The 12385-nt window shown below is 39.4% G+C and overlaps 1 protein-coding gene across 6 annotated transcripts in view; it reads left to right on the top strand.

Annotated features, from left to right (window-relative positions):
- ATP8A1 (ATPase phospholipid transporting 8A1) overlaps positions 1–12385 on the top strand; it is a 194740-nt gene that overhangs the window by 148583 nt on the left and 33772 nt on the right. For all 6 annotated transcript variants that reach the window (XM_075567160.1, XM_075567150.1, XM_075567179.1 and 3 more), the window contains 3 exons: positions 382–443; positions 2162–2218; positions 10985–11092. In XM_075567160.1, coding sequence (XP_075423275.1) covers positions 382–443; positions 2162–2218; positions 10985–11092 — 227 coding nt within the window. The remainder of the gene's footprint in view (positions 1–381; positions 444–2161; positions 2219–10984; positions 11093–12385) is intronic.

Here is a 12385-nt window from a genome sequence, read left to right on the forward strand (position 1 = left end):
AGCATAAAGAAATTCTACCTGAAATGATTATTTTGGTTATTTTATGTCCTATATGCGAGTAGCTTCAGGCAGAAGTAGCTGATTCATACTTGGCCAGCATGAGGTCTGTTCGGTTTGCAGTATAGTATTTTGGCTGCATATCAGTCCTTAACCTACAGTAAATATAAATACAGCCTCAGTATTTGCTGCAGTAACTGCCTGCCAAGGTATACCTCGCTTTATGCTATCCAACCTGGATTTTTATAGTATACTAGAAACACATGTTACAGTATATTGGGAAAAAATTACAAATGAGATACAACTTTGTAGAATATTGCTGGTGTCACGTTTACTTTTTGTATACAATAGGGGGAAATGGTCATTATTATTTTCTTTCTACAGATACCATATTTGGAAACGGAAAAACGTCAGATTACCTTTTATTGGGTAACATTGTTTACACTGTAAGTAAAATATATATTTTTTGTGGTCTATTACTGTGGTCAAATGTGCAGTATTAGTGTAGTTTAGCATTGCATGAAATGCAAAACTTGTTTTATGCTGTGGCCCATTTTTCCAACAACCTCCTACAAACATTTATTATGTTGAATGCTTTTCATCTATATATATATATATAATATATATTATAATATATATATATATATAATGGGATACATATATATATATATATAATGGGATACATTGATCACCAACTACGAAAACACTATTACTGCACTAAGCCCGTTTCATCTGAAACGATCAATCAGGATTTCTGTTTTCAAGCGTGTATGCCTTCTGGTTTCAAATATTCAAAACATTCCAGAATGTTATCCCTTTTTTTATGTGTGAGCAGACTACGTAAACCCAATTAAAATATTCGTTTTTATTACCCAGATTCTTAACTTGACCATGTATCTTTTGTACCGAGATAATCTCTGCTTGTGCCATAGAGAGAAGCACATCGTGTCTTTGTTTGTAATTAAAAAAACGTAAAATAAAATAAAAAAATCTGTAATCTTTATGATGGTTATTTTTTCTGCTTAAGTCAAATAATTGTAACTTTCAGAGCCCAGCCTCTTCCCCGGTAAAGTTCATGTAGTACATATGTACATAATGAAAACAAAAATCTAAATGGGGAGGAGGAAGATAACTGCCCCCACAAGGAATAATGCTGTTACATTATTTTTTCCCCGTTAAAGTCTATTGAAGTTGAAACACATAATGTGTTTTTAATTTCTCACTGTGAACAGGAAAACAATGAAGCCAGACAAAGTTGAGCTTGTCTGTAACTCATTGAGTTAGTCATTACTGAATGCTCTGCAGGCATTTTCACCAGCTCGGCTGATTAAAGAGCGCTGCATAGCACTGAAGGAGGAGTGAAGTGGTTATAAGGATGCCGAGTAAATATATTGTATTATCGGTCAACGGTGTGTTGCTGAATACAATACTATATTAATACCACACCAATTGCTTTGAATCTTTTCACTGCCAGTAGAGCAGAGTAATAGGTTGCTGGGTTCCTCTGACCGTGAAGGGGTTAAATCTAGACACCACTATGTTCTTCTAAAAAATAAACATTTGGGCTATTGGTATCTGTTTTACCCAGGAACCCTTCCTTCTATCTTTTCTTTATAATATATTCCTTGTGGCATAGTGTTACTGTACTAAATCACCCACAGTGTACTGATGAATATTTAATATTTGCAATCTTAATAAAACTGTATTGCTTTATTTTAGTAGCGGTAACAAAGAAATTGGGAAAATTGACATGTTAACATAGTACTAATTGCCAGCTCCACATATGCTTTCATTAAAATGTTACCAAAATAAAAGAATGCCTAGCCCTGCTGACAATGTTCTGAGTATTGGCTCATGCTGCAATAGTTAGTGAGGTTACTGCATGGTTTTTTCTTGAATCGGGTATTCTATACACATTAAAAAAGAGTATTATACTGTACATCTAAATGGACATAGTAAAAATGTACATCGATAACAAATATAAAGTAACGGATTCCCATAGTGTGTACCAACAGCTTTTTCAGTCTGGAAAATTGTAATATAACCTATATCAGGCACTATGCATTAAATACATATAACTACTGGTACTATAACTGTCATACTGTCTGGTCAATGTAACCTCCTTTGCAAGAGAAATTGAACAACACTTTTGTTTGTTTTGTAGTTTGTTGTAATAACTGTGTGCTTGAAGGCTGGATTAGAAACTTCACATTGGACTCTGGTAAGTTAATGATGTAATGCAATTTTAGGTCATTTATGCTGGTCACTTCATCTTAAAAATACCATCTAAAACCTTGTATACTCAATTATTTTGTCACGTATTGGAGCACATTTGAATCTTCTATTTTTTTAATACTCTAACACTTGAAAAGAAAGAACCTTCAGATATTATGCAGGAAAGAATCATTATTATTCCATGTGAAATCATTCCAAAATACTTCTAAATTATAAAGTCAATTTGCATAATTCCCATGCGATATGTACAGTATTTTTTATCCAAGCACCGTGATGCTCTTAGTAATTGCACAAACTCAGCATATTGTTAGGACCTAAAAGGTTTTCCATCCCGTTTCCTTAATGTTTTTCAAAATGTCAATTAAATGTTTTTTATTTAAAATTTCGCAAAATAGTACATTAGTCATTTGTTTTTCTCTCAAAATCAGTCTTAGAATGATATGGCATTGAGACTCTTATGTTGCCCGTTGCGCCCTCTGTAGGTATGTATTGGTTTACTAATAATTATATATTAATTAATAGTGCCGAGTGTATTCATTACATTATTAATAATAACATGTACTTGTATAGCGCTGCCAGTTTTTACGTAGCGCTTTACAGAGACATTTTGCAGGCACAGGTCCCTAACCCGTGAAGCTTACAATCTATGTTTTTGATGCCTGAGGCACAGGGAGATAAAGTGACTTGCCCAAGGTCACCAGGAGCCGACATCGGAAATTGAACCAGACTCCCCTGCTTCAAACTCGGTGCCAGTCAGTGTTTTTACTCACTGAGCCACTCTTTCTCCCTTTATCTAGTTGCTTTATCTAGTATGTCAAGTTGCAAGGCATATCCACGAGGAGCTTTCAATCTAATTTTTTAGCCAACTCCAGCCCTCAAAGTCCACCAACAGGTCAGGTTTTAAGGATATCCCTTCTTCAGCACAGGTGGCTCAATCAGTGAGCCATCTGTGCTGAATCAGGGATATCCTTAAAACCTGACCTGTTGGTGGATCTTGAGGGCTGGAGTTGTCCACTTCTCGGTTATTGGATAAGATATAGTGCTGACGGTGTTATTCGAACGATTTCCCCCTACATCAGAGCCACTGCTGTAATCAGTAAGAGCCCTATTCAATATGTGGGGAAGCAATCGTCTCCATGACTGAAGCTCTGAGCTCCATTCAAATATTCTTCCTTCCTCATGAATTTTGAGCTAAAAGACAGGAATGTATTTCCCTGGATTTCAACCTTTATGATAAAGCCAAATTGATGTATTAAATTGATATGATATACTACAACTATTGTTATAATTTACATAGGCCTTTCCTTTGAAATAATTAATGTTTTTTTTAATTGGGCGTTATCTACTCACCAAATCAATACAAATTGTAGCCATTTCATGTTACCCTCTTTCAATGTGGTGGTCTTTGCTTCTAGGTATGTGGTACTAATTAGTAGACAAGTCAGCTGTTTCCCATGTTTTTAGTTAATCCATGGGGATGTATCGACATTACATACCAGTTGCACTGAGAAATGTAGACTTGCGTGTATCACATTCAATGCCACTGGAACACCAAGTCTCCAACTGCAAAGGCATCTTGACGGTGAAAAGAAAGGAAATGTACACAGTAGCTGTATGGTGTATATTAGCAGAAAATGTGGTTAAGCATTGAGCGTTTGTTAGCCACCACTGTACCACCTGGACTGGGGATGTGTTGGAGAGAAGTGAGAACCAGATTCAAATCCAGTATAATGTCATTTTGCCTCATATATCAACTAAGTTGATAAACGCTTCAGGGTTTATGATTCTTGTAATTTATACACTGAGTTTCATACACACTGCCGTATACAACAATAAATAGTATGTTGGCCACTAGAAATCCCACAATGACCTTGATTTTTAATTTTCACTTTTAATAATATACTGCTGGCATGTGACAGGCCTGCATTAAGTGGCTGACATAAAGAAGAGCCTGAAGCAACCTTGTTCCTCTAGATGTGAATCTTTTTCAACATTCTATCATCCTCCAAAACATCTATTGAACGGAGGTGTCCGGCAAACAAACCAGTCTAGTCTTACCATTGTGAGTCCACATTTCAGAAAAATGGGCTTATGATGGCCTATAATAGATGTTCATTTGCTCGCTTAGCACCGCGATACCATGTCGGTATCTATTTTGAATGACTGAAGTACTGGGATTCATCACCTGAATTGGAACATTCCAATGGGGGGGGAAAAAAGTCTGCTTACGTTTTCATATTTTTCTATTAGAGGTGGAGCACAACGTAAGCATGAGGTCGCAAACCTTTTTTAGCATGGCCAAACCAGGGTGCCCAAGCGATTTGTGCCTTGCTTAGCTCATGTTTTATATTTTGCAAAATTTCTGTAATAAAATATTTGTCTAATATTGGCAAAAGATTAGGGTGGTGGTTATTGTTGTGGTTTTTGTGGTGGTGGTGGTGGTTGTGGTGGTTATACTTGACTTTCAGCAACACCCTCTAGTATGAAAAACAAATTAAACAGAAAGGCAGGTATTACCAACACCATCATTTTCCTCATCAGGAGAACAAATTCACCACCAATGTGGAAAAAAGGACGCTTAGGTCAACAGTACTAAGAACATCTTCATCTTTAAAGCCGAGCAACCGGTCTCGCCACCATGTTTTTCCAATTCTTCTTTTTTTTTTTACGTAGGCTGTGAGATGGGAGTAAGGTTAACTTTTTGTGCCATGCTATTTTGATGTACCTCTGCAGTTATATGGCACATGGACCTTCATCGTAGGCCACTGTATGAGAAGATGACTCGGGGCACTGCGGACTTATAATAAATAATTTAATAAATCAGAATAGCAACGTTTTGGCCATCCAAGTGGCCTGATATCAGACACTTGAGAGGCCACTTGGATGGCCGAAACGTTGTTATTCTGATTTTAATAAATTAATTATTCTAAATCCGCAGTGCCCTGAGTCGTCCTCTCATACAGTGACCTTGGATTTTCTTGACGGGTATTCCCTGAACCAGGAGCACCGGTAACCAGGTATATTTATGATTATTTTGGTGTGCAGCCTATAAACTATATTTTGCCTTCATCGTAGGCTACATGGTAACGGGAAGGGCACAAGCAGTAGCATAGTTTTAAGCGAATATGGCACAATTCCTGGTAGTCGATCACATGACTCAGAGGGTTGTGGTGGTGATGATGGTCATCATGATGATGTACTTGATGGTAATAGCGATGGTAAAGTGGGGGCTACTACTAGCTGTGGTGTTGGGCAGCATAAGCACAGGGGAAAGGGCTAAGTGTGATGTATAGATAACCAGCGATGACAAATAGTCCAAATCATAAACCCACTGTTGGCGTAGCTTTCAATAGGGTGTGCATTTATCGTTGCTCACACAGTGAGATCCTTTTGCTGAATAGTAAATTGTCTAAAATGCTTGCACTTGATATGCTTTGCAGAGGGCAAGGGCTTTAGGAAACTCCTCAAGAACGCTGTGCTGAAAAATACCCTGTAGGATACTTCACACAGTAGGAGTGTATCTTGTAACAGACCTGTTGAGTAATACACATGGCAGAGGGGACTACGTGGCGAAGGCGTGGTAGAGAGCGGTTCGCCCTCATTGGCTGAACCGCTCACGTGCCGCTGATGTCACTCCCCGATCGCTGAAGAAGTCTAAATCCTTTGTCTTCCAGCGATCGCGACCACGTGACATCAGCCGTCGTGCCCACTATGGGGACCCGCGACGGAATGCATGTACTTGGTACTACGCTGCGCAACGTCGCAGTCGCCGTGGCCAGTACTATAACCGCAGCCTTACACAGCTGGTAATGCCTTGTGTCACCTGCCACAGTCTAACAACCTGCCGTGCCAAAAGCTCAAAGTGGAGTTACCCACTCTTGAACGCAACTCTGTACATGCTGCAGCAGCTCTTGGCAACACAAAGTAGATAATGATTACCTCATAGAGAACTCCAAGTTCATAGAGAGGGTAAGATAAATAGGTAGATATTCATAGAAATGTGCGTTACTGCATGCTAAGGTTTAGCACCCTTTTGTAGATCTGGTCCAAAGGGGGTCTGTGTGGCCTGTATAATGATGTTGCGAATGGATGCCCTACAAGACTTTACAGTAGTCCTCCTAAACCTACTTTACCCACCCTGGGACCCCCGTCGGCCTGTAATATTAATCCTGTGTCTAAAAAAAAAAAAATGTTTTTTGTGGGGGCACAGGGGGTGGGTTGTGTATTGATTTTTACTACATATTTTTTTATTTTCTTACTAGTGTAGATGAGCAGGGGATCTCTGGAGCAGAACTGTGTTGATTTCAGGTCTGGGGACCCCCTACTTCCCGAGATACAGGCCCATTATGGGGTGCTGGTATCTCCTATGCATTGAAATGTCTCGGTGACGCAGGACATTTACATGTATAGGAGATACTGGCACCCCATAATGGGCCTGTATCTAGGGAAGCAGGGGGTCCCCGGACCAGAAATCAACATGGTTCTGCTCCGGAGACCCCCTGCTCATCTACACTAGTAAGAAAATGTAAAAAAAATATGTAGTAAAAACCAATACACAACCCACCCCCTGTGCCCCCACAAAAAAACATTATTTCTTTTTTTAGACACAGGATTAATATTACTGGCCGGCAGGGGTCCCAGGGTGGTCCCCACGAGTGTCCGTGGGTCCCACAGGGCACCCCGGGTGGTTCCTACAGGTGTCTGGGGGCCATCGGGTGGTCCCCACGAGACTCTGGGGCCTCCATGTGGTCTCCGTGGGTGTCTGGGGGTCCCCGGGTCATCCCCACGGGTGTCTCGGGGCCCTCAGGTGTTTCCCACGGGTGTCTCTGGGCCCCCGGGTGGTCCCCGCAGATGTTCGGGGGTCCTCAGGTGGTCCCTGAGCAATTAACTAAATAAAACCACTAGCAAATCAATTAAAAAAATTAAACCACTAGGCATTCAATACAAGAATTAAAACCACTATGCAATCAATTACATAAATCATACCACTAGCCAAAAAATGCATTTAATAGATTTTTTTAAAAATCACAATCTGATTGGCTGAAGTACCATGTGACAGCAGTCAGGTTGGATTTGGTGGTCATGTTAAAGGGAAATGAAGCACAGCCATTCTGATTAGCTCGCTTCAGTCCCTTTCATGATGTCACATAAAAAAAAAGGGCACATGGTTTTCACAGCCAATCAGATGGCGTGTGAACTATTTGCCGCCCAAATGTGACATCACAGGCCATATTTAAGGCCGGGACGTCTCATTTGAGCTCAAGAAGTCGACGGGTCAACATCATGGATTTAACATGGGGTTATTGGATTAACAGATGAAGATAAAGAAAATCAAGAAATAATCACAGATGAAGAAAGAGGAAGATTAAAAAAAGAAGAATTTGGTTACCTGTTCCAGATCTTCACGGTGGATTGCGTTGGATTGTGTTTCGTGACGTCACCGTACGAGAGCTTCCTGATTCACCGGGATTCGTAGGGCCAATGCTTCTAAAGGTAAGATAAATATTGAATGTATGTACTTTTTATTTTTACAGGTTTTTTGATTGGATTTTTCTTTTTTTATGTTTTTCATTGCCCATTGACTGCTAATGTATTCATCTGTGCCTGTTTAGGGTACAGATGAATACAGTGGGAGCCAATACATTTTTTGGCAAATGCATTTGTTCTATTGACTGTTATATTTTCTATTTCTTTTTATTGTTTAGATTAAATTGATTTGAATTGTGATGTCTTGTTTTTTTATTTTTTGCAGATTGGTTAGCGATTTTATTTAATGATATTGTATTTTGGTGGCTACTGGTTTTAATTGGTGTTGCCTAGTGGTTGTATGAATTCATTGTTGTGTTGGTTACTGCTTTTAGGTAGTAAATGTATTTTTTGACTTGTGGTATGATTTATGTTATTGATTGCCTAGTGGTTATATTTATTTAATTGATTGGCTAGTAGTTTAATTGATTGGCTAGTGGTTTTATTTGGTTAATTGCTTGGTTGGCTAGTGCTTTTAATTTTGTTTCTGGGTATTTAGGTGCTTGTTGTGTCTGTTTTATTATTGTGTATTTTAGACATTCATGCTTTTGTATTAGGGTGACCATTGACTGCTATAGTAGCTTATCATGCACATATTATATGGACATGATGTACTACTATGCCAATCAATGGGTACAAGGTGGGTCCAGGGTGGGTGGTTAGGCCTCCCGGATGGGTAGTGGGGTATGGTGGGTTAACCCCTTAATTACTGTAGCGGTTATTTACCGCTATGGTGATTAAGGGGCATGGGGCCATTAGATTGTATTTTTATGTATTCTTTCTGGCAACGGAGGACATGGCCCTGCAGTATGCTGACTAGGACGCTCTTCATGTTGGCAGGGTTAAGTAGAGCGGTTTTTATTTACTTTATTTATGCTGCCTGGCTAATGTTGTGGTTAATAATGGACAAATAATCTATTATCCATATCGGGATAATATTTATTTTGCACATTACTGCACTGTATGTGTTTGAGGGGGGGGGGAGGTTTATTTATTGAAAAGTAGGCCATGTTTTTTTCTTTTTTTAAATACAGGAATGGTACCGCAGGCCAGCGGGGACCACCTGAGGACCCCCGGGGACCTCTGTAGGGCACCTGGACAACCGCAGGGACCACCTGAGGGCCCCCAGACACCCATAGTAACCACCGAGGGCCACCAGACACCCGTGGGGACGACCCCAGACACCCACAGGGACCACCCTTGGACCCCATTGGGACCCCCGCCCTCCTGTGGTATTAATCCTGTGTCTAAAATAAATAAATAATGTTTTATGTGGTGGCACAGGGTGTGGGTTGTGTATTGTTGTTTATTAAATATTGTAATGGTTTTTGGTGGCCTAGGAGGCATTTTTCATGCATCAGATTCATGCCGGGGGTCTCCGGTGCTGATATTAATGGGTATCAGCTCTGGGTCTCCCGGCAACAGTCCGATGCAGGAAAAATGATTTTTTTTTCTAAGTGCCGTCTCGCTGCTTCTCGGCAGCTTCTCACCATTTTCTTGCCAACTTTTTGTGGAGGGACAATTTGGAGAGGAAATCTCCATTCTAGAGCGGCGATGATCCTCGATAAGCTGTTCGGGGATACTAGGATTGAGTAAGTTTGAGAGGCTGGCGATAAGTGGCTTATCGCGCCGCGCGTTTGGCATTTTTTTTTTCTCAGCAAAAAAAAATGGAGATATTTGCTCTTCTTGCCAGCTTATTGGGGCTTGCTGAATCGCTGTAGGCTTTTTTGGCGATAAGGGGCTTATCGCTGCTTATAGGATGAGGCCCTTAGTGTATTTCTTGTTAAAGCATTATCTTAACGTTGTCCATGTTAAGCCAGTTTTGTCGATGGTTATTTTATTGCTTAAACCTAATTTAGTTCTAAAAAAAAAGTGTTTCTTTTTTTTCCCATGTTTGATCATTTAGCCAACTATTTATCTTGCTCACTCAATGATTATTGATCTCGTTTGTAAAAAAAAACAATGGCTTAGTTCTTAACAATTCAGTTACGTTATCCATTTACCTGCCTCTATTACATTTACATGCCTTATTATTTTTTGACTAAGGCCCCACTGCACGTGCAGGCGCGTGCACAGCACTTCACCGCGGTCTCCGAAGGGAGCTTTTTTTTAGCTGGATCAATGAACGCAAATACTGAAGTGATATGGTACATTTTACTGAAAACAGAACATTTTACATACTGTGCTCTTATAAATTAAAAGACCACTATAAGATGCAGGTGCCAAATGGACCGGGAGACTGGCGGCAAATAGCACCAAGAGAAAGTTTGTCCAGATAATCTCCCAACTCTCAAACAAATACTTGTTACACCTCATTTATTGTCCCGAAATAGCCAACATTACGTTATTGTATCATTTGGAGTTCCAGGATTTACTTTACAAACCTGTGTGTTTCTTGTAACAAAGCTCGTTTGTTTGGGGGTGGTGGTTTAAAAAAAAATAAAAAAAATTACTGCTTCAGATCCAGTCTCCGATTGGCTGCCTGGCGCACCATGTGACGCGTCGCAGCTTGGGAACACAATCCTGTTGTAGCCCCTGCTGGCTGACGTGTCACAGTGTGCAGTAAGCCAGGAAGCGATGAGGGACTGGGGACAGCTAGGGAGGAAATAAGGGGCTGGTGAGAGGCGCGCACGTGGTCAAGCGCGCTGTAGGCTGCAGCGGGGACCTACACTTAAACTGCTCCATTTGAAATGAAATTGTCACCATCCCAAAATATGTTTTGTAATACAGTATGTGTAAAAAGGTTATTTTGTCTGCACTTTGTAGCATATTCAATGTATTATGTACACGCATGTAAGCACTTTATCAACACATGGCATATATACAGTACTAAAAAGATGGTATTGCTTCAAGACCACCCTATGGGGTTTATGATGGTTCATTACAGCCATCAAGTAATGTAAATAATACTAGGGTTTTAAACTCTAGCAAAGTGCTGCAAAGTACAATTTATTTAGGTACTCCATCATAAAAAAGATTAATTGAATTGCAAGTCCGAGCTACTTTAAAGAAGGAGCAAAGTGCAATGCATCAATGTATTTAGTGAATTTTCCTTTGGTATCTTGGAAACGGAATAGGCACGTTCTAATATCTTATTTTCTATCATTACCCAGTGTAAAACAGCACCATTGCCAAAACAATACAAAAATAATCATTCTTTGTCAAAATGTATTTTTCGAACCATATTCCGTTTAATGTAAAACTTTCCATTTGTTTTTTCCAACAGTTCAGTCATGTGGCGATCTGGGGGAGCATTGTACTCTGGATTGTGTTTTTTAGTATCTATTCTTCTCTGTGGCCTACAATTAATTTGGCACCCGACATGTCTGGAGAGGTATGGGTTCTCGTACTTATTAAGGCTCTATTTTTTTTTTTTTAAGTGTTATCGCTCATACTACATTTTATTTTCAAAATGTTCATGTAAGAAACCCAAGATACATGCTACAACATGAAATATCTTCATTATATAGGGCAGGGTAATATGAATGCACATTGCACAGACCTGATAACAGTGGTACTATTGCATTTATTTTGCCAGCTACAATTGATAATTGATTGGGTTAAGCTTTTATTTGGTTTCTGTTCCACTTAGGCTAACGTTGATGAGCATCTTTTTGCTTATAATTAATATTGGCATGCATTAAAGAGGTATATCCATGCTGCTCCTACCCTTTGGAACTCTCTGCGTCATATGGTCTAAGAGGCCCCATCTCTGGAAATCTTTCAAACCCGATTCAAGACTTGCTTTTTTATCAGAAGAATTTGATGAGTGAGCCGCAACCATCTGGCATTCAATACTTGCATTATCATTCAATGCTATATTCTGTTCATTCCATATTTTTATATTGGCTTTCTTTTATAGCTTTACAGTAAATATTCTTTTTTATTTTTTTTGTAACTGCTAGCTTTACATTTGCTAGTCCCATTGGGGGAAAAAAAAGCGCTATATAAAAAGTTATTATATTTGTAAATAAGTTTAGTAATGTCAATTTTATATTTCTAAAAACATAAGAATAGACGAGGATGAGGTTTTTAAGATACCATCATAAAAGAAAACTAGACTTGGCTTTGTAAGTTGAAATAATGTATTCCTTTTGTGTGCAATAATAAATACTGTACAGTACATTAATAAAGCAGATATGCTGCACATTGATTTATTTATTTACAAAACAAAAACTTTGTACCTCTCACTTTGAATTTCTGGCTGTGCCCCTGCACTCCATCAACTAAAACATTGTAGTAACTTGCCTTGTGAACACAGTATATCCCTTGCGGGATGTAGGATTGAAAAAAGTAGATGGCACATGTAAAATGACTGCTTTCTCTGACATTTGGCTGTCCTCATTGCAAATCAGTTGTTGAGGTGAAGGATAGAATCGGCCAATGACAGAGGGAGATGGATGCAGAAACACGCATGATATACCAGAACTTCTTCATCGTTCCATATTTGCATGCGCGCTTGTGTGTAGCAATGCCTCAGGTTAAGCACGGTATATTCTGGTAGTTCCAGCACTTAGTGACTAAGACTCTACTATCTACCAAAGACTCTACCACTCTACCATCAGCCTAAATAGATGTACAAGTTTCTCTGTGTTTCACACATGCATTTGATAACTTTATAAGTCTT

Source organism: Ascaphus truei, chromosome 1 (genome assembly GCF_040206685.1).
Source record: "Ascaphus truei isolate aAscTru1 chromosome 1, aAscTru1.hap1, whole genome shotgun sequence".
NCBI lineage: Eukaryota > Metazoa > Chordata > Amphibia > Anura > Ascaphidae > Ascaphus > Ascaphus truei.